At 36.8% G+C, this 23,607-nt stretch overlaps 1 protein-coding gene across 1 annotated transcript; it reads left to right on the top strand.

The window, feature by feature from the left end:
- The first annotated feature begins 878 nt into the window (after positions 1-878).
- Positions 879-22,385, top strand: NME8 (NME/NM23 family member 8). Its single transcript, XM_065832166.2, has 15 exons — positions 879-911; positions 1,009-1,066; positions 1,982-2,088; positions 3,143-3,214; positions 4,199-4,315; positions 4,924-4,990; positions 7,921-8,000; positions 9,672-9,764; positions 12,215-12,360; positions 13,329-13,507; positions 14,575-14,719; positions 17,606-17,710; positions 18,631-18,782; positions 19,811-19,955; positions 20,568-22,385. The coding sequence occupies exons 1-15, from the start codon at positions 879-881 to the stop codon at positions 20,788-20,790; spliced, it is 1,722 nt and encodes a 573-aa protein (XP_065688238.1). The 3' UTR covers positions 20,791-22,385.
- Positions 22,386-23,607: the final 1,222 nt, after the last annotated feature.

Below are 23,607 nucleotides of genomic sequence, written 5' to 3'. Positions count from 1 at the left end.
CACTATGCCTCAGTCTACGATCTAAAGGGACTATCTCCAGTGGGAATGCCAGGACAGTTCAAACTCTGGATGTATTTGCTGGTTGACTTGTCAGATATTGGTGACAGTGGAGGTGACTTTCATGACAGCATTTTCATTTTCCTCAAGACAGAGACTATCAAGAGCTTTATAAACCTCCACTCAAGCTGCTGATCCAGTACCTCCACTCAAGCTGCTGATCCAGTGATAACATTCATTATTCAGTCAAGATCCATTAACTAAGATAATTTTCGTGCCCAGTTCGAAGTTAATTACCTATTGAGAAAAGGGTGAAAAAAAAAAAAAAGGAGGGGGGAGTGGGAATATTCAAACCATGTTTTATTAATGACAGAATGATGAATGCACCAGGATTCAGTTTGGGAGTCATTGGTCATTTGGTAAGTCATTGCTTTTCATGTATTCCAGAAGACAGAAAGCCTGATTTGATGTCATCAGAGTTGAAGATCTTTAATCAATACTTCTTTTAAATGGCCCGCTCTTACAGCAGCGGTCATCCCATCCAAGGTCCTTGTGGCCATTCTGAAGAGAAAAATTATAAGCTTGAAAAATTGTTGAGACCAAAAAAATTCTGAAAACCTTAACAGATTAAGAAACTGAATTTTCTTCTGTTTCCTGTGCTATGTGGGGTTTGCATATAAGTTGTATATTGCACCACAGAATTCTGACACATGGTGTTAACTGTCATTGTTGTAGGGGCTTCTGTTCAGTTATTTTTTAAGGGAATCGGAAGGCAGTGTTGTGTTGAAAAACATGTAAATCAGTTCTGCTTGTCACATGTTCTTCTAAAAAATTGTTTAATGTACTTTGTATTTTGATACGTTTCACATAATCACAGAGAAATGGCAAGCAAGAAGAAAGAAATGCAGTTCCAGGTATAGACCCTAATTACTTGAACAATTCCAGAGCTTAGTGGATATAGATTTTGTCAATCTTTGCAAGATGTTAAAATGTCAATTAATTTTATTTCAGACCATAATAACCAATCAAGAGCAGTGGGATGAAGTGTTGCTAAAGAAAGGTGTAGTAGGTACTGTTAGTATTTTCTGTTTAATCTCCCATGAAAACATTTACAGTTTTTCATATATATATATATATATTATATAATCTTTAATAGATACTTGTCATAAATCTAGAAGACTGCTGTAATATTATCTTTTAAAGAAAGTTTATATTAATATCTTTATAAAACTATATATTTTGTTTATGGATATATACTGTCTTTTCTGATAAATAAATACTTGTCACAAATCATAATATCCATTATTTTGTGCACTGCTACAGTCTGATGTTTAGAAAATATCTTTCCAATATGATATTCTGTATGGTAGGAGGTAGGACACTTCTGTGGAATTTTTTCCCTAAAATCTTGTACAGACTAAATTAATACTGTACAGTTATACTGAGCAGCTAATTGGTCAGCATTCTGGAGAGCACATGTTCAATGATGTGTATTATCCCATATTTTCAGTTCACTCAGTCCAATGACAGTGTCTCCAAAGTCTCCTAAAATGTCTATTTAAATAGAAGGAACAAATTTGTGACAGGATATTATCAACAGAGGAGCAATAATGGGAAATAAATTATTTATGTGGGCTTATGAAGTTAAAATCCTGTAGAATAAAGATTAGATAAGAATGAAAACCAATAGTAGTAAAAGAAAAAGAACAACTGAAAGGGAAAGGAATATGAGAGAAACATAGTGGTTTGGATTAATAATCTCAAATAGTATTATGAAGTAGGTTGTTGATGTCAAAAGTAATTGAAATAAAAGAGGAAACTGTAGTGTATCCACTGAATACACTGGTGTATTCATGATGCTTTCACTGACTAGGAGAGGACTAATAGATGTATATGAACACCTTCCCAGTACTATTCATAAATATATATAGTTTTATAAGTTCCACAAGTCAGCTGCTTGTAATTCCAAACTATCTCATTTTAGTAATAGATGTGTATCAAGCTTGGTGTGGTCCTTGCAAAGCCGTGTTGAATTTATTCAGAAAGCTGAAGACTGAGTTTGATGAAGATGATGTGTTGCATTTCGCAGTGGTAAGGATGTAAATTCTGTATGGAACTTTATTAACATTTTATTTTAAATATATCTTTATATCTGCATATACAGAGCTTTCATATTTAATACGTGGCATTGATTTTGCCCTAATTTCCTCTTCTTCTGCGTATTTCCTCTTAAGACTTTGTTTAGAGGTAGATTAGAAACTGCGATAGATATGGAAGGAGTTGTAATGGAAAGGGACCTGATATCCCACAACTTTTGTTTTTCTTGATGGGATTGCAGAAACACTCAAAAGCTGGACTATGTGATTTTTAGTTTTAAACCTGTACATTATTGATTATCACATTTAAAATTCTTACATCCCTGAAAAAGGCTGTTGAACCTTTTTGCCAAATATTCCCTTTTGTTTCATTTTTAAGATAACAAAAAGGAGGAATTCAAAAATAAACTATCAATAAAATGATAGTATAAAAATATTCCTCTGCATTAGCAACATAAAATAGGAGGTATATATCATATTCAAACTAGATAAATTTGTTTCACTGATTCAATTCCTCCCAGATGTTGATCAAGTTCATCCTTTTTTGTGTTACTGAGAACTTTCAATTGCCTGATGAAAACATTTCTGCAGAAAATACTTGTATTTTTTATACACAAAAAGGTGTTCAGAGATTATTGCAAGCGTGTTCATAGAATTGACCACATGTGACAAAGAACTTAATACAGTGAATAGTCTCTTCTGTCAAGACTGTATGGGCTACTTCCTCATTTATGTATGTTATTACAACCTACATAGGAAAACATTATTAGGATAATGTATTCTTCCGTGATATAAACGGAGGCCAATCCCATGTTACCAAATCAGTTCATTCTTCATCACCAGAAAGTGCCATATGGATTGTTAGTTGCATTTAAGATTGCAGTTTAAATATGTAACACCAAAGTATATAAGACTGCAGTTTTCTTTCAGGCAAAAAGATGTTTATATATATATAATGTATATATTATATAATATGTATATATACACACACATATATACATGCATACATATAAACACATAAGTAAACAATCTTTTGCATCTAATTTCAGGCAGAGGCTGACAGCATTCCAACTCTGGAACCATTTAGGAAAACTTGTGAACCTGTGTTCCTTTTTTGTGTTGTAAGTACATCACATCAGTTTCTTTTAATGTGCTGTCTACCTTTGCATTAATTTTTCAGCAGATTAAGAAGAAATGTGAAGCTGTATAAATCAGATATTTACATTTTACAGTATGTAGGATCATATAATCAGATGTTTACTTGAGGCTCTTTCTCATGCCTAAATCTGTGGTTCTCAAGCACTATTTTTTTTTTTTTTTTGTGGCTGCTGCACATACAGCTACAGAAGATTTGTGGTAGCCATAGTTTTGGTAGTTACTTAGTCAGAAATTAGTATAAATTTTTCAGGGTTGCCTCACATTAAGTGTCCACATATGGCTACAGTGAAATGATTATTTTATGCATACCTTCTGTCAGGGAAAAAGAGTTTACATTTCCTGCCACTTAAAGTTTGTTAAAATAAACAACTAAATGCATCTTTTTTCACCAGAACAGTTGTAACAATGAATCATATATTTATTACCTCTCCTTGATGGATACAGAAAGGTTATCCTCCTGTGACTCCAATGTAGATCACTGCTCACTATGAAGCTTTGAGTTCCCACAAATAAAGGCCAAGAACAATACTTTCAATATACTTTCAGGTTTTAAACTGAATGCTGCTAAGTGAAGTTGGCAGTATCTTTGATCATCGGTAGTTAGCTTAACTATGGTGCTCCTAAGTAGAGCACACACTGAAATGTAATGCAAAGATAGAAAACTCCATGGTATAGAAATTAAGAGCTAATAAATTCCATATTTGCATTTATTTCTGACTGTACTATTAATGGTGAACACAGAAATAACTGTAGAAAATGAAGCAGAAAAGGGGGAAAGTAAAAGTAAGAACGGTAGTAGTAGATTGGGTATTCACTTCAGAGGGCATAGGAAGTGGTCCTGTTGCTGGAAAAAAAGAAACAACAAGATAGAGCATGTTCCAAAAGTCAAGTTAATGTGTAAACTAAGCAGCGAAAACTCACCAAGAGTGTTATTTTCTCTTTTACAGAATGGCAAAATTATTGCCATGGTGAGAGGTGCAAATGCTCCTCTTCTAACTAAGAAAACAATAGAGCTAGTGGAAGAAGAGAAGCAAATAGCAGCTGGACAGAAGGAACGCATCGAGGTACACACAAAACAGATATTTAAATAGTATTTTTTTTACACTTACATAGCTTCTCTCAATGTCTGTGATGGTGTTTTCTGCAATGTCATGTTTTATGTTTGGTATTTTTTTCTTGACAGTATAGTGACATATATGACATGGTTTTTTAGAAATTTCCATTAAATTATACTTTATAAAAACTTAAGAAATTTATGGATTAACCTATTAGTGGAAGAAATGGAGAAATAGAATAAATGTCACTAGCACATAAAGGTTTTAGTAATTTTTTTTTTCTTTCAGGACTATTTTTCATATATAACTTAGTAAGAATGCATTATACAAAAAAAAAAAAAAATATATGAGAAATAGTCATGTCTCATTCCTTACATTCCTTATTTTGAATTAAAATGGAGATCAAAGAACTCTGCTTACAGTAAAAGGAAACTTTTAACAAACTGTAGCTCAGTTAAGGAAAATCAGGCTAGCACAAGGTCTTTCCTAGAATTACTTGCTTTCCTGGTTAGCTAATATGCTATTATTTTAAGATTAAAATGTTGTAAAGATATGACAGGTGTGTTCAGTGACTTCAGCTTCACACTGGCAATGTACTGTATTTACTATTAACTTAGGTAGATGAACTTGTTTTCCCAGAAGAGAAATCGTCAGAAGAGAGTATTGAGGGCAATGCACCCAAGGGTAAATATATTTGTTTTATTTTAGAAATGTTAATGGAAAGAAAAAGAAAAAATATCTTTTTAGATATTTGATTAAGAATTATGTATGTTCAGCATCAATAGACCTTCCTTTGAATTAATAACAGAACAAGTTATGATGGAGGATATCAAAATAAGAGGAAGCTTTCTTCTGTCAACAGTTAAGATATAAGACTGTCGACAGTGTTTTCACTTCCCTTTGGGAACCTTCAAAATACATGTTGCTGACACATAGCAGCAGCACTACATGGCAGGAATTTTCTTGTGTAAAACTAGTGTCTGGAAGTCACTTCTACACAGTCCCTGCCTTAGCTATGTACTTTTGTTGAGATGGTGCTTCTTGACCCTTGGATGTTCTACAGAAACACCAAAATGAGGGCAACCTGTGAAGACTGGAAGAATTAATCTCAGATGGAATGGCATGCCTTGTATTTCAGATTATTTTTAATTAAGTCTTTCACCAGACTAGATTTAAGCACTGAAAACCAGACTTACATCAGAGCATAAACCAAAAACAGTAGGATAAGGTTCCAAAAAGATTTTAAAATATGCACCGTCCTGTCTGTAAGTCTCATGTCTATGATTTATTTCAGGCTTGTCATGAGCTAGGACCTACATATTTTCTATTTTTATTGTTATCTGTGGCTATCGAAGCTTCCTGCTGCTTCATGTATGCACAGAATGTCATTTGGCAATGTTCAGATGGAATAAGCTACTTCATCCTCTCTTCTTCATCTTGCTTTTCTTTTTTCCTGTGATAGGGCATTCAATCACTGTCACAGATTAAGTTGTGTCCATTCTCCTTCCCATTCATGCCTTCTTTATTGTATGATTCAAGTGACATGCTCCTGACCTCAGTTTTAACTCTCTGAGACCTAGGAGTACAGTATTGTAAATCCTCTAGGATTATATACAGACTTTACACTAATCCACAGAACCTTAAAGTGTGATAAAATCAGGCAACAGAGTTTTCAGCTTGGGTCCAGCTCCAGGTTAAAGGATCCCTCAGAAGCCATAATACACTAACGCTTTGTGGTAATACTTTCCTTACCATGTCCAGGTGCCTATGAGTGTTTTCCGGTATTTGAAACAAGTAGTAGCCTGGTGTTTCTGTTAGAGGTATTAAGTTCTTCTACAGTGTTTGGGATGTGATTGAATTACGTGCTCATGCTTAACTGTAAGCCTCAGATTCTGCAAAGAGAAATGAAGTTTATATTCTGACCACTTTTTGTCAATTTGCAAGGATCTGTATGCTATGGATGTTGCAACTGTATGTCTACAACCAGGAAGATGTCTTGTTTTAAACATTAGATTGTGTTAGCAAGCATATGTTACTTCAACAGTTATAATAAATAACTAGTAAATTGCTTCACCATCCACAAATGCTAAGGAAACAAACATCTGTTGTGACCAGGAATGTATATTTGACTTCATAGAATCATAGAACGACCTGAGTTGGGAGGGACCTACAATGATCATTGAGTCCAACTCCTGTTCCTGCACAGAACAACCCCACAGTTCACACCATGTGTCTGAGGGCATTTTTCAGTCTCTTCTTGAACATTGTCAGGCCTGGGGCCTGTTCCAGTGCTGCACCACCCTCTGGGTGAAGAACCTTTTCCCAATGTCCAACCTAAACCTCTCCTGGCATGTCTTTCTGCTATTCCTTTGGGCTCTGCAATTGGTTGCTAAAGAGAAGAGCTCAGTGCCTGCCCCTCCTCCTACTCTTGTGAGGAAGCTGTAGATTGTAATGAGGTCTCCCCTCAGTCTCCACCAGGTTGAACAAACCCAATGACTTTAGCCAGTCTTCCCCTCCAAACCCTTCTCCAACTTCATGGTCCTCTTCTGGACACTCTCCAGTAGTTTTAGATCTTTACTCTGGCGCGCAGAATTGCACACAGTGCTCCAGGTGAGGCCACACCAGTGAAGAGCAGAGCGGGACAATCACCTCCCTGCCCGGCTGGCAATGCTGTGCTTGGTGCATCCAGGACACAATTGGTCCTCTTGGCTGCCAGGGCACACTGCTGGCTCATGTTCAACTTGCCGTTGACCAGAACCCCCAGATCCATCTCCACAGAGCTGCTTTCCAACATCTCATCCCCCAGCCTGTATGTACAGCCAGGGTTGCCTTGTCCCAGGTGCAAAATTGGCACTTGCCCTTGTTGAACTTCATGTGGTTGGTGATTGCCCAGTTCTCAGTTTGTCCAGATCCCTCTGCAGGGCCTCTCTGCCTTCGAGAGTGTCAACAGCTCCTCCCAATTTTGTGTCATCAGCAGACTTACTAAGTAATACCTCAAATCCTGAGTCTAAGTCATTTATGAAGACATTGAAGAGTGCTGACCCTAAGACGGATCCCTGCAGAACCCTGCTAGTGACTGGGAACCCCACTAGTGACTGGGGAAAAGCATTATCAAAGCCACAGACTTTTGTAAATTCCAACTGCTTTTCTTCTGCATGTTTTTAATTTAGAATCATAGAATCACAGAACCATTTGAAATCTTGAAATCTCCAATATTCATCCAGATTTTCACTTAGTGAATTTTCCTCAGTAATATTTATTTGTTTCATATTTCTATTCTTGCACATACAGAGCTAGCTCCCTAGACAAAGCACCCTTAAACAGTAGTTTTTCCACCACACCTAGCTGTATGTGAATCATTTATCCACCATATGACCCAAAACACTAGTGGTTCATAAAGAATGTGGATTCCAGGGCTGGCCAAAGACAGTCCTACACTCCAAGACATAATTTATGTGTTCAAGTCACATACATTTTTGGAACCATTGTTTGGCCATCTCAATATTAAAATGGATAATTATATAGAGAAACCCTCTTATAAGTAATGGAAAGTTCAGTTGTGTATTTGTTTCAATAAATATATTCACTGACACATGTTTTTTCCCCTCTCCCAGAAGAAGAGGTCAAATACTCTGTTGGAATAATAAAACCTGCTGATGTCTTAGAGGGACACGTAAAAGAAATTAAAAAAAAGGTAGACAAAATTTGAAGATTTATTCATCCTCTTTAGTATAGGTATGGTAGCAAGATGTAAGATAAAGTAGATCCTAATTTATGCCCAGGCTTTAGAACAAGACCTGTTAATGCTTCTCTGATAAGGATGATAAAAGAAAGATAATTTTGACCTGAAATAATTTCGTATTCAATTTCACACTCTTGCTTTAACATTTGACATCACTAGATGAGGTATGTTGATGAGGTATGACATTGATTCAAACTGTGTTAACCAGTGAAATGTGAAGTCAGAAAAGTATCTTCTCCTCCCCCGCCCCCCATATTGCAATAGAAACAAGAACTAGAAATTGTGCTAGTAAAGCTAATTCTTCTCAGAGCATCTTTAAGAATTGTGGGCACACATGAATCAACTAACCAGTTCCTTATGGAAGAGAGTCTGTACGCAGACATATATGACAATATATGGATGTAGATGGCGAGGCTAATTCATGTGCACTAGTAAGTACACTAATACTTGTCAGTAGTGCAGTATTTGTTCCTGCACTGGAGAATGAGTTTCCAGTAAGTACACAAGGGTGCATTCAAGGATTCAATGTTTGTTTAAGTCATCACACAGTGAAAGAAAAATTATTTGGCCTTCCAGAATATGATACTACTGCAATGCACATTTAGATTATAGGAATTTCTTACTGTTTCTGTTACAAAAAATGCCTCATAACACTGTGTATCAAGATAAAACCATGTTAATTTTAAAAAGTGTTATGACAGGGCCAGTGACCTTTGTAGGAAAGAAAATCAGAGTGTTGAATAGGCTGTTCCTGCAGTTACTCTGCCTTGGCCAGAAAGGAAGAAAATTCAGCAAAGGCAAAAAAAAAAAAAAAACAAACCAGGCAGTGCTTGAAAGCAATTTAGCTGGAGCTGAGCAGCTGCTAGTTGGCACTGCCTTATGAGGTGTGCACCCATAATGTTTCCACATTCAGCCTTGTCGAGACAATCTGGAAACACTCAGCAGCATCATATGGGCTTTTAAAGAGAAAAGTGCTGGTAAGCAGATTGATATTGACATACGATCAGTATTTGGGCTGGGTAGTGCCTTTGTTGTTTGAATATTAGTATATGGCATAAACCTCATACCAGTGGGTTATGAAATTTGATACAGGTCATGTAAGCGTGCATCTCTTATGCACACCTAAATTTAATGCAGTAATCTAATTTAAAATAATCATCAAATAGATTTTATTTTTGTTTACTTGCTGTTTCTGAAGACAAGTAGTTTAGCCAGGTACAACAATTGTTGACAAGTACACATTTATATGACTACTAAGATTATAATGTAGTTTACAATGTTTTTAGAAGTGGTTGCATGTTAACCACTCACAATGTTTAAAATGAGTTTGTTCAATGTTAAATAACAGCTATTATTAACAACTGAATGAATACATACATTGAACGGCACTATATTTTGCACAAACCTTAATTTAGTGGGAATTGTAATCCTGAATTTAGTGAAGTGTTTTGAAAAGCTGGAACTTTAGTTTATGTAAACTCAGCAGTTATATTTGGAATATTTTAGAGAATTTTAAATTTAAGATAGTTTCCAAAAATCAATCAATCTTTAGATTTACAATAACATATGATCTTGTATGAAATCATTTTAAAAGGCCACTGTGTAATAACTGAATAATTGCAGATTAAAAGAGCAGGATTTACCATTGAAGCAGCAGAGGAGAAAATGCTAACTGAAGAGCAAATCAGAGCTTTCTATGGCCACAATAAAGAACAGGTAAAACCAAACTGAAAACCTAAATAGAAGGAACAAGTAAAACTTATCATTGTAGCTATATGTGTTTGCAAATCTCTGTCTTGTACATTTTTACTATGTTGAAGAACTGTTTTAATGTAGATTTAGTACATAGAAAAAAGGAGATATTATCTGTTTTTTTTTTCTTCCCTACTCATACAAGTATGTCTTGGCAACACTCTAACATTCCAACTAAGTTAAATCAAACTCCAATTAAATACCAAAAGATTTTGTAGTTTTTTCTTTTAGCAGAATATATATGACCCTTAGTCATGGCCCTAAACATAGGCTGTTAGGTGCTGCAGTGTAGCACAAATGCAAAATCCAGTGTAATCTACATGACAGTACATGACAATCAGAAAAGAAGTTATAGTATATATTACTTTTTTTTTCTTCCTAGCGTGTTTCATCACAGGGTAGTACTGAGAATAAGCACACACATAAGCAGAAAGAGAAAGCATCTACATTGAAGTTTATTTTTCTGGCCTTATCCTATATTGAGGGACAACAAATAGCTAAGTACAGACAGTTCAAGAAAACTATTAAATTATGCTGATCACCATTAAATGCCAGTGGTCTAGCAAACTAACACTTGGATATTGTCAAGTGCTTTGGCAATATGATAGCTAAAGTTAAATGCACAGAAAGATCTGGATCACAAATATGAGGCTGCTTAGCAAATATTTTTACCTTCTCCTATTTAAGATCTGCACAAGATAAACAGAGGCTGAAATTATTTGCAGAGAACTAGTTTGATATTATTAGAGAGACCAACAGAAGAGGTCAATAAAAGTGTTGGCATAACCAAAAGAAGAAGCTGGGAAAGTATTCCAGTGGCATTCCAAATTAATCAGAGTGAGGCAAGATTGTTCCTACTGAAGCCAGAGGGAAAAAGAAATCTGATAGTAATCACCAAATGGCTGCACTATGGTTTAGAAAGGAAGTAACAGAGAGAGCTTATAAGGAATCCTGAAGAGCTCAGTGTTGTCAAAGCTGGGATTCTAGTTTAGACAAAGATGGTTTTGAAATAGAAGTAAAAATAAGTTATCGTCATAGGAATGGCAGCCAAATTTAAGTTAGGTGTAGAGGGAGATGTGGGAGGAAAAAAGACAGAGAAAAAGCATGTAGTGTTTAACATAGGGCACCACTACTACACTGAAGCAGATCCTAGCCAGTGTTAGGAGAGGGGAAATAACAAAACTACTATAAACTATCAGAAATTATTCAGAGGATCCTGTCTATATTGAGAAGTCAATGATTTGCCATTTGTAAAATTTAATTCTAAGCTGAAAAATAATTATAATGAAGTGACAATATGGAATATAGTTTGCTTTGTGCTCAGTGGGCAAAATTATTCCTGATTTAATACTCTGCAAGCTTGCTGAAGTTCCAGAGGCTGCCTCTGAATGAAGGATGAAGACTCAAGATAATAGACCTCCAGATATAACTGGAAGCAGAGACAGTTTCTTTTTAATGACACTGAGTGAGCCAAAAGACCCAAATCTAATAGCCACATCCATTTCTTTTAATGTGAGCAAGTGTACTTTTGAAGCCACAACCGTATAGATGCACCCTTTATGCTTTGTACTAAACATTTTACCATTTACATTTATTCTATCTCTTTTGAGTTAGTTCATCTTGTGAACTGGGTTAAGTTTATGCATGGATATGAAGATAATCAAAAGAAAATTTTAATTAATTGAAAGGACACATGAATATTTCATTTCCATGTTATTAAAGGAAAAAATGTATCATACACAATCAGATGAGGGTGGCTGGTAAATAAAAGATTTAGTCAAATATTTTAAATGAGAAAAGATACTTGAGGAAATTCAGATAACTGAAAACAGATGACATACAAGGAAAAAGGATTAGAACCTCACAGCAGCTTCAAAATGTATTTTCTGAATAAAATGTTTATTTATTGGATTGAAGATTGAAACTGAAGGAGTGGAAGGAACATAACAAAGAGAATGAAGTAAAAGACTACAAATGTCTTGAAAATATCTCAGTGTTCTATACTTGCAGTCAGCTACACGACTTTTAGTTTCAAAAATTACACCTGGAACTGTATTGCAGTTTGTTATGTCACACTACATGTGTTACTGCAAGCATAGCATTTGATCACATCGAGCTTCTAGATTTTCTCCACTTCTGTCATTTGCGTTTTAACCTGGAAGAACATGTGGTACTTGCTTAATGGAACTTTATTACTTTATTTACCTTGATTAATAATGTTTTAGACATTTTACAGTGTTGTTGTCTCAAATGATTGATCAAAAACTTCCCAGACAATTTGGCAGGATTTTGAGTAACGTGTGTGAATGTCATTTTAGAACAGGAATTATGAGTTACTTTGGAAATTATATCATCCTTTCTGATGATAAACTCATAGTTCCTACAATTCATAGGGGAAAAATTATGTTTTTTAGCCTGATTTTGAAGAATTTGTTCAATACATGATGAGTGGACCATGCCACGTTTTGGTAATCACTAAAAAAGGAGCATCTGCTGATATTCCTCACTGGAAAGAACTACGTAAATTGAGTGGGGATGATGACACTGAGGAGTCAGGCAGGTAACTAACAGTGAAAATGCACTCTTGCATATGTTTACTCCTATATATGATGGGAAACTGTATATGTGGCCCAAGGGAGACTAAAGGACACCCAAGGCATGCCATGCTCCCTGGGACCACTCTGTAAAAGCCAGAAAACAACTGGGAGGCTTTTGGGTTTTGTTCTCCCCTGACTCCAAGATGCACAGAAACATTGTAAGGATTAGCTGTTCACAACCATGTCTGGTTTTCTCCTATGACAAATATTTGTAGAGAATTTTAAAGAGGACAATGGTTTTATACAAAGCATCAAACAATAAAGAGAGTGTTCTCAAAAACTGAAATATTGAATCAAGTTTCAGATTTAGACACGAGATTTACTTCAAGCAACATGATATTAAATACATTGTTCCAAAAAAGAACTTGTCATAATAGCTGATATTTTTGTTGTTGTCTGTTGTATCCTTCTCTGCATTAGATTGGTACAACTGGGGGATATTGCACTTTCCGTAAGTGGCCAAAAGTTACTTGTTTTATATAGCTAAATAAACATTAGAAATACAAGCACGTAACAATGAGATGTACCTCTCTTGAAGACAATTCTGTGGTGCTATCTTTTTATGATGATGCTCTACATTAATTATCATAATCCTTTTATTGACAATTCATTATACACTGTACACTTGTCACTGATAATTCTGTCAAGTGAAACAGAGATACTATTTTGAATAAGCTAGAGGGGCATTAGAAAAGCTGCATGGCTGAGAATTCTCTTTCATAGCACATGACAAGGCACTTTTTGAGAAGAGTAATAATTCTCCTCTCAGAAACATTACTTCAGTCAGGAATCTGAATTTAATAAAAACTTAGTTTAGCATTCCATTTTTATGCTTTACTAAACCTTAGGAAAGTTCATTTTCAGGAAGTCAACTGTTAACGCAGTGCATGCAGTGACTTAAACATAGATCTATTACTTTGTGTCTCCTTAGCTTGGAAGGAACCATGGAAACTGAGAGTTTATCAAACCTATGTGATGTGCAAGACAGTGTGGAAGAGGCCAGCAGGCAACTTGCCTTCTTTTTCCCAAATTTTGATAAAAATAAGACAGACCAAAAAGCTGAAAGGACTTTGGCTTTAATTAGACCTTCTCTCTTAAAGGAAAGACGAGGTAAGTGTTAATAACTACATTTTCCATCTAGGGTGTATAAAAAGTCTTATATTTTGAACTTTAAAAATTCTAATTCTATTAATGAAAGGTTCTTATGTTATGTTGTCTCCGCAGCATCAACCTGGCAGTAATCTTTGTCAGGAAAAAATGCTACATGCCTAACATTTTTGCTATATTGAGAGTGTAAATGTCAACACTATTTTGTTAATTTGCCTGATTTTTCAAGAACGTCTTTAGATCGTATACTTGGATGGAATGTTTCTAGAATACCTCTCAGAGAAACTAGCAATTTCGAAGTGTAGTGTAGGGAATCATCAAGCAGATGATATTATCTTTAAATGACAGGTCAAAGGTAGCTCAACGGCAAGGTGAAATGATCTGACCCAGGTTATGTTCTGTGTTGCATAAGGCAGTGCTGCACAAAGACAGATCTGTACAGACAATGCTTTTACAGATTAAATCAGAAAATCTACCCCAGTAGCATGAAACTCCCCATTTGAACAAGCTGCCTTTTCTTCTCAGGCATATATTTTCATTTTTTCTGGAAAATCTCTGTAGTGAAAATAACCTATACACAAAGATCTGAAGGACTGCAATTTTGACCTCTCCTTGTATTTTTATTTTCTTGATTGTTATCAAGTATGTTGCTCAGAGCACTAGTTTTACAGTCCATATACAGGCAATTATAGTAATTTTGACTTGCATTAAACATGCTTACTTATCCATGTGGTCTTGTAAGACTTAGTCAAATGAATATTCACCTATTCAAAATCCTTACGCCTTCTTTTGGTGACAGTAACGCATATCATGTTTCTCAGTCAGGATTACTACTGAGTTTTCTGAAGTAAGAGAAAACCTTAAGAAGGTGAGCATCAGCTTTCTAAGCATCCAGGCAACTACTGAAGCCCTCTAGCAGTTTCTTTAAATTAGTTTTTCGTTCTTCAGTTGAGAAACTAATTCACCTGTGAAAAAATTACAGTATGATTGGAAAGTCCATGTCATTTCTTCACAATTGTCCGAATTAGTGAATGGATGGCAATTTAGCATTATTTCAATATTTCAAACAGATTCTATCATGCAAAGAATAAGGGATGATGGCTTTGAAATAGCAATGCAGAAAGAAATAATCCTATCTGAAAAACAAGTATGTGAATTTTACAAAGAGCACAAAAATGAAGACTACTTCCCAGCCCTTCTAGAGCAAATGACCAGGTATGTTGAATGAGAAATTAGTATGTGGATCTATAAATAAGACTGAAACTTTCAAAATTAATAATTATAATGAATAATACATGTCTACAAGATACCCATGTTTCTGAGAGTTTAGTAAAACTCAAAACCAGAACCAGATAACTGCAGATAACGAGATAATTCCCAAATACAGTAGATAAATAAATCAGGGTTTGAAAAATTACTTCACATGTCTGTATGACAGATGTTGAAGTCAGTGGTCAGTTCCATTGATCTGGGTGAAAACAGTTGAGTTCTGCTCTGGAAGGCTGCACTTAGGTTGTCTGTAGAAGAGTTCAGAAATCTTCATCCAGGCTGTGTGCTGAATTCCTTGGAGAGAAAACGTAAATAACAAAATAACAGAATCACAGAATGGTTAGCATTATCCTGTGGAGATCATCTAGTCCAACCCACTTGCTAAACCAGGTTCACCCAGAGCAGATTGCACAGGAATGTGTCCAGGCAGGTTTTGAATGTCTCCAGAGGAGACTCCACAACCTCTCTGGGCAGTCTGTTCCAGCGCTCTGGCACTCTCAAATACAAGAAGTTTTTCCTCATGTTTAGATGGAACCTCCTGTGCTTCAGCCTGTATCTGTTGCACCTCATCCTATTGTTGGGCACCACTGAAAGGAGTCTGGTCCTTTCCTCTTGACATCCACCCTTGAGATATTTATAAATATCGATGAGATCCCCTCTCAGCCTTCTCTTCTCCAGGCTGAACAAACCCAACTCTCTCCCTCTCTTCTCATAAGAAAGATGCTCTAGGCCCCTAATCATCTTTGTAGCCCATAACTGGACTCCCTCCAGTAGTTCCTTGTCCTTCTTAAACTGGGGATCCTGGAACTAGACGCAGTACTCCAGATGTGGTCTCACCAGGGCAGAGTAGAGGGGAGGACCTGTCAGTCACACTCTAATGCACCCCAGGATACCGCTGGGCTTCTTGCCTACAAGGGCACATTACTGATTCATGGTCAACATGTCGTCAACCAGAACTCCCCAGTTCTTCTCTGCAGTGCTGCTATCCAGCAGGTCCACCCCTAACTTGTACTGGTGCCTGGGGTTATTCCTCCCCAGTTGCAGGATCCTGTACTTGCCCTTGTTAAACTTCACTAGGTTCTTCTCTGCCCAGTCCTCCAGCCTGTCCAGGTCTCACTGAATGGCAGCACAGCCTTCTGGTGTGTCAGCCCTTCCTCCCAGTTTGGTATGATCAGCAAACTTGCTGAGGATGCACTCAGTCCCTTCATCCAGGCCACTGATAAACAGGTTGAACAGGACTGTACCCAACACTGACCCTTGAGGAACCCCACTAACTACAGGCCTCCGAACAGACTCTGCACCATCGATCACAACCCTCTGAACTCTGCCATCCAGCCAGTTCATGATCCATCTCACTATGCATTCATTCAGCCTGCACTTCCTGAGCTTGCCTATGAGGAGGTTGTGAGGGGCGGTGTCGAAAGCCTTGCTGAAGTCAAGGTAAACAACATCCGCTGCTCTTACTTCATCTACCCAGCCAGTTATACCATGATAGAAGGCCATCAGGTCGGTCAAACATGATTTCCCTTTGGTGATCCCATGCTGATAGCCTTCTTTTCCTCCATATGCTTAGAGATGACATCCAGAATGAGTTGTTTCATCACCTTTCGAGAGATGGAGGTGAGGCTGACTGGCCTGTAGTTTCCTGGGTGGTCCTTCTTGCCCTTTTTGAAGACTGGAGTGACACTGGCTTTCCTGCAGTTCTCAGGCACCTCTCTTGTTCTCCAAGACCTTTCCAAGATGATGGAGAGTGGCTTGGCAATAACATCTGCCAACTCTCTCAGCACTTGTGAGTGCATTCCATTGGGGCCCATGGATTTGTGGGTGTCCAGTTTGTGTAAACAATCTCTAACCTGATCTTCCTCAACCAAGGGAAAGTCTTCCTTTTGCCAGACTTTCTCTTCTATCTTTAGGGTCTGGGATACCTGAGGGCCAGTTTTAGCAGTAAAGGTGGAAGCAAAGAAGGCATTCAGTAACTCCGCATTCTCTCTGTCATCCTTCACCAGGACACCCTCCTCATTCAGCAGTGGATCTACGTTTTCCCTAACCTTCCTTTTGCTGCTGATACACATGAAGAAGCCCTTCTTCCTGTCTTTGACACCCCTGGCCAGATTTGCTTCCAAGGGGAGCTTGGCCTTCATCACTTCATCCTTGTATTCCTCCCAGGTGGTCCGTCCCTTTTTCCACATTACATAAACACTGTTCTTCCACCTGTGGTTTGACTGGAGTTCCTTACTCATCCATGCTGGCCTCTTATTCCCTTTACTTGATTTCTTCCTCATAGGGATGTATCAGTCGTGGGCTCGAAGGAAGTAATGTTTGAATATTAGCCAGCTCTCTTGGACCCCAATACCTTCTAGAGCCCTATTCCATGGAATTCTTCCAAGCAGGACCTGGAAGAGGTCAAAGTTTGGCCTACTGAAGTCTGTGGTTTTAGTACTACTCATTGTCCTGCTTCCTCCACCCAGGATCCCTAACTCTACCATCTCATGGTTGCTGCAGCCAAGGCTGCCCCAACCATGATGTCTCCAACCAGTTCCTCTTGGTTTGTTAGAAAAAGGTTTGGATATTGTTCAATAAAGACATAGCCCAATTCTACAATATTCTTGTTGTCGCGTTGACATTACTGAATGAAATGAAACTTTGAAATCTGCACTTAAGGCACATCAGGTTTTATCGGGCTGCAACTGTTTTAAAAAGACATAGATTTTTTGAATCCTCCAATATTATTAGGGTTCATTTCCTGGCCTGGACTATATATAATCAAGTTCCCTTTACAAATTACGATGTTTAATATTTGATGTTTTTAATGCCAGTTTTCCCTTTTTACAGTGGTCCAACTCTTATACTTGCTTTAACACGAGAAAACGCAGTAGCACACTGGAGAGGTTTATTAGGCCCAACAGCTCTTGAGGAGGCTAAGGAAGATCCAAACAGGTAATCCTTGGAATAATAAAATATTATTCACAGCTTCCAATTTACTTTCACATCCCTCATCTCAGTGGATATCACATTCCAACTGGCGTAACTACAGTGCCATCATCTGGAAACTAATATATATTTCTGCAGTTTGTTAAGCTTGTCTTGGAAGAAGTGTATTATACGTAGTGACTATAGTACTTTTTGTGAAATAATGGTTACTAAATATAATCAAAAGCTGAGTTTAAAAAAGAGTATTGAGGCAAAAGAAGGTCTCTTGAGTTGGAGAAAAACCCTTGACTGTTAGATGCACATACCACAGGAAGAATACACCTGTAATAATATTTTTTGTAATCCTGCTCTGATGGTCATATGAACAGATTACTCGGCTCTTCAGTTGAATCTTTGTGACCTTAAATGGCAATTTTTAAGCTTCAGGATCTACAGAACTGTTGCTATTAACTCTCGACATTAAAAAAAATCTGGCAATATCTCATGTTTATTGGGTTTTTCTTACTTAGAACAGATGCTTATTTTCTTAGCTTAATGAAAACTCTCCATCAGTAGCATATTTTATTTGTCACTAAGTTTCTTCTGCACAGTTTATAAATCAACATCTTCATTTTTACTGCTCATTTTGTTGTTCTAAGAAACTGCTGTGGTATCATCTCATCTATTATGTTGCATTAAGCAAGAATTGTTATTATCTTGGAAATATAACAAGATTACAGGAGGGAAGATGTTCATATTTCAAGTAGTCAATTAAAAGTTTATTTTCTTTCCTTAGACAACAAAGGCTTCTTACTCTTACACAGAGATCATCAAGCACCTAAGTCACCAGATCAACATTAATTTATATTCACCGTGTTAAGGCTAATCATTGTTGAAGCTCAAAATGGCTGTTCTTTTAAGTAACTTACTCTTTTAATGACTCTTAGTTTACGTGCACTGTATGCAGTGGACAGCAGTCCTATTAATCAGCTGCATGGTAGTTCTACAACCGATGATGCTCAGAAGGAACTGGAGTTCTTCTTTCCTCAGGAGCACACACTAGCAGTAATCAAACCTGCTGCTGCTAAGGAGCACAAAGGTAAGTGAACTAGAAAGTATGGGCTACAGCTACAGATGTAATTTCTAAAAAATGTTAGCAATGCACACTGCAGTAAATCATGTCATATGCACTCTTTATTCTCTGAAATGTATTTTCCATGCAGAGAAATGCTTTTACAGAGCTTGCATAATTCATATTAAGGTCTCAAATGTCACGATTTCTTTGTTTAAGCTGCTTATAGCTCTTTCTTCACAAGAATGGTGGTGAATTTAAGTGAGAGAGTTTTTAGCTAGCTTAAACAGTTTAAAAGCCAGGTACTTGTGTAAACAATCCATCCAGCATCCTTCTAAGTCAAAGGAGAGGGAGACTTTCCAAATTCATATTACTTATTTCATACGAGTATCTCTACTGACTCAAAAGAGGTTACTGCTCAATTAGATGCATTCCCACCCTTGTTTTATCTTGCTATTAGGCAAACAGAATGAGGAGGGAAGGTCAAACTAAAAAGTACACTATGTACAATTTGAACTATCACCTTAAAGATTTTTGTTGCCATTTTCTTTAAACCCTCTATCCAGAGCCTCTTCTTGACATTCTTCTTTTCTGTCCTAACAAATTTTAGTATTCTTTCTAATGTTAACTTATCATCAGCTTTTGTGAGTTTTCCTTCCCCTCTTGTAACAATCCAGATTGATTTTAGCGGGTCAGCTGGTGTATGATGTAGCACTACAACTACAGTCCACATTCTGCCTAATGTGAGAAACAGCAGTGAATGGTACTGGTATAGTTTATAACAGTATGGGTTTGTCACCTACGTAGAGATGGATTAGTGCAATGACGATGGTTTCTGTACATTTTAGAGGACTGATGAAGTTTGTCACATTGTCCACGATTATTTGGTACTGTAAGCAGAATTTTAATAGGTATTGGTGTATTTTTTTTGAAGTATCTGGTATTTTATGAAATTTTTAAAGTTTGGATGTTTGCATCTAAACTTTTATTTATTTTATTAATTTTTATTATTTTATTATTTCAATCAAGCATGAGTTTTGTTGTTATTCTCCTAGATGACATTATGCAAAAAGTTAAAGATGCTGGATTTACCATCTCAAAGATTAAAGAAGAGGCTTTAACTCGTGATATGGTTGCACACTTTTATAAGGATCACGAAGGAAAATCATTTTTTGGTGACTTATTGTCTTCTATGACTGAGTAAGTGTCTCATTATGCAATACTGAGGTATGTCAGTGTACATCAAACTTTGAATTTACAGTACCAACAAAACATGCTACACCTAAAGTGAGCAAAGAATTTTGCATTCTGTCACACTTTTTAGCAAGTTTAGTGGCTTCTAGCGTTGACTGCTCTTCCTTTAAAAGGAAGATTTAAAATTCTTTCCAAACTTATGGACAGTGACTGTTATTTTTTATTTATTTCTCAAAAAAATAACAAATTTCTGATGGAATCCTTGTTCTTCCTGTGGAGGACACAAATGTCTTCCTCATAATATTGTTAGTCTAGCTGTTGATAAAACAGTATGTATTGTTTTGCTTCAGAAATTATTGGGTGAGAATATTTTTGGGACAAAAAGTCCAAATCCAAATAGATGACCATTGTAATCTTTTTGACTGTCAAAAACAGGATATTGTCTTAAACAGAACACTCAGAAAAAAAAAAAAAAAAAAAAAAAAGAGCTAACATTTAAACCATTTCTCAAAATTCTGATGGTGTAATGCTTACCATAATCCTTCATGGTACCTCTGAACTGAAAGCTAGATCTGCATCTCAGAAAGGTGTAAGAGTTTCCTTATATTGATTTTACAGGGGCCCATCGGTGATAATGGTGTTATCAAAGGAAAACGCTGTGGAAGAGTGGAGGCAACTAATGGGTCCAACCGATCCAGAAGAGGCAAAAAATATCTCTCCTGAATCAATTCGAGCTCAGTTTGCACAAGATATTTTGTCTAATGCTGTCCATGGATCATCTACTAAACAACAAGCACTGGAAAACATTCAGTACATATTTGGAGAGATTGATATAGATTGAACAATTAAGATGCAATCTCTGAAGATTGATATTCATGTAATTAGATGACTTTGTTTACCCAGCCACTTATACTTGAGAGTATATACATACACATTTTCCTTCATGCTCCACGCATTTTTTCATTAGCCAGTTTTTGTTGTGACCTTTGCAAAACATAACAATGTAACAAGCAACACCTGCCAGAAGTTAGATGTTAGTAGTTATTTCTTTATATATGCTTACTAGATAGTTTTTCTTTTAGCACTTTAACAGGTTTATGCCTTTCCAACAGTTCCAGGATTCTAAGGTGCTTTGTATATAACTGCCTTAAAAACAAACAAACAAACAAACAAACACCACAACAAACACAACACAAAAAAACCCACACCACAGGGTTGAAGAAGGTCGTAGAAACACTGTAAACACTGTTAATGACACGTCCATTGTGATGTAGATTGAGTCCTCCAGTTCAGGCACCTACAAAGGAGAAACGCTTGAAGGTAGTGGAGACATTGCTACAACATGGGCAGGGACCAGCAGCAAGTGTGGGAATGCTCTCCAAGGGAGAAGGAGCCAGGAACCAAGTGTGAGGCCTCACCACACCCAAGCAGAACTAGGGAGCCACGTCCATCAACAATTCCAGACAAAAGAAGTAATGAACCATGTCCAGGACCCATTCAAGGGTCCAGCCAGGAAAAATAGACATGAGAGTCAGAGATAAGCACTCCTGCAACACAGCTCAGGCAAGGATTAAGGCCAAGTGTGAGGTTTAAATTGGGCTCCTGAGCCCAATTGCCCAAGCTATGAGTGCGCATCCCAGGTGAGGCTGTGCACGGCTATTAAGGCCTATTGGTACCCTCAGGGCCCTGAAAAAAAAACCCTTTGCATTGTTTATTTATCCTTTCCCTAAACATCTTCCAACAATTACTGTCACAGATAGGATAATAAACTAGAAGGTCCATTCCAGTCCATTTACTCAATTCAAATGTATCAGATGAAGTAAAATATAAAGTCAGCTCTCACATAACAGCTATTCTTGACATATCACTCCTTGCCAAACTACTCGATTTGTATCCTGTCCCAGTCTAACTTGGCTGGCCTTCATGAAGAACACAAATATTCGTTGTAGCTGATACATTGTCACTTCTGCTGTCTGAGTCTATTGAAGGTTGAGATACTAAAGAATGGCATTCAGCTAAAGCACCTTACCTACGGCATTGATTAGAAGTGCAAAGTCCAGAAAGAATCTTTCTCACACTTCCTTCATGGTTCCTATTGTATTTAATAAAACTAGCTGTTTTAAAGAACTTCCTGACAAATATTTCTGTTGTGATGGGGAATTTGTTATTATAGACATTCCTCCAGTAGAAGTTGGACTGAGTGTTCTCCTGGTGGCCCATTTTCACCTACAGCTGCTTCACTGCCATAAACTCGAGTTGAGGCTAGCTAGCCTGTAGGAAGCTACGATTAGTGCGGAATTTATATGTCACATCATGAGGTGAGTTCCGAGAAATGTACTTCAGAATTACTGTATGGTTTTTGGCTTATTTTTCCTTCAAAAATCCATTAAAACCGTTCTTTCAGGCATTATTTCAGCACTTTGTGTCTTTTGGGTGTTGGCAGGTTGTACTTTAAACCAAAAAGCAGTCTCAGAAAAGGTCTGAGTAGGACAATTTCAGATACACAAATTCAGTTCATTTCCCAAGATCCTTGCTAGAGTTAATGGCTTTCCTACCAACAGGACAAATACAATTTCGAAGTTTTAGATGGGATTATATTTTTATGGGAACAGAAATGAGAAATAGCAAAATATGTTTATGTCTTAAGAGGTCTTTAATCTTCTGATGGTAGTTCACAACCAAATAGGGAATGTTTGATAGGTATCACACACAGGTTTTGAATACTGTGGATTATCTGTTGCACTGACCTTAAGTCTCAGTTAGCTGTCATGATACACAAGCTCTGCCTGGTTAAGTATGATATCATTTTATATACTGAGTTATTGCTTGTTTAACCACCATTCTTCATCCTCCATTACATCATTTGCAAGTAATATAACATGCTTTTCTCTTTAGTTCAACTGTTAGCTGTCGAAGGACTGCATATATTTGGGTTCATATATTCATGTGTGTCATTTATGACCTTGGGGGAACACAAGTGCTTGGTTAGAATGATTCAGTAGATTCCATTGCAATATGACACATAGGTCTATGACAGTTTTTCATCTTATTGCATAAGTATGCAAAGCTAAACTGAAATGTGGGAACATTTAATTTATCAATGCTTATTTGCTTCTCCTAAACATGGTCTTGATCTTAATGTGTTTCAGCAGCTCAATCGAGTCTCACAGATGAAAATCTTCCTGCAATTAAGTTTACACAGCTCCTTTACCTACAAATCTTATAGAAAGTCTGACTCTGTCCTTTCATCTCATATCTAAATGCCAGACCAAAAGAGGATGTGACCTTCATGATCATTTATTTAGAAAATATCTTGTGGTTCAGCATAGAATTAGGTAGTGCAGAGATGTGATGAAAATTCCTCCAACACTAACAAAAGAGAACATAGTTATTCTTCTGAGTTTTGTCCCAACAGGAGAGACATGGAACCACAAGACATGTTTATTTGTAAAACAGACCACAGAGTTCCTAGTTTAGGAACTTTAATGAAATCATAATCTGACACTAAGACTATATTAAAGCTCTGTTTCAGTTTAGAATGATAAACAAGCTGGTTCTAAATCTCAAAATACTGTTTAAGAAGAATTAGTATGTGTCATTGTAGCAAGTATTTGTACTGAATTACTGCACAATCATATAAGAGAAGCCTTTTTTCCCC

Source organism: Patagioenas fasciata, chromosome 2 (genome assembly GCF_037038585.1).
Source record: "Patagioenas fasciata isolate bPatFas1 chromosome 2, bPatFas1.hap1, whole genome shotgun sequence".
Lineage (NCBI taxonomy): Eukaryota > Metazoa > Chordata > Aves > Columbiformes > Columbidae > Patagioenas > Patagioenas fasciata.
Note: the sequence above shows the minus strand (reverse complement) of the source record. Positions and strands in the feature narration are given on the sequence as shown.

Bases quoted from the DNA above. Each gene is read 5' to 3' on its own strand.
- NME8 (XM_065832166.2), top strand. From the start codon at position 879: ATGGCAAGCAAGAAGAAAGAAATGCAGTTCCAG. The intron at 1,067-1,981 runs GTACTGTTAGTA...ATCTCATTTTAG, and splicing joins GCTAAAGAAAGGTGTAGTAG to TAATAGATGTGTATCAAGCT. The intron at 2,089-3,142 runs GTAAGGATGTAA...ATCTAATTTCAG, and splicing joins ATGTGTTGCATTTCGCAGTG to GCAGAGGCTGACAGCATTCC.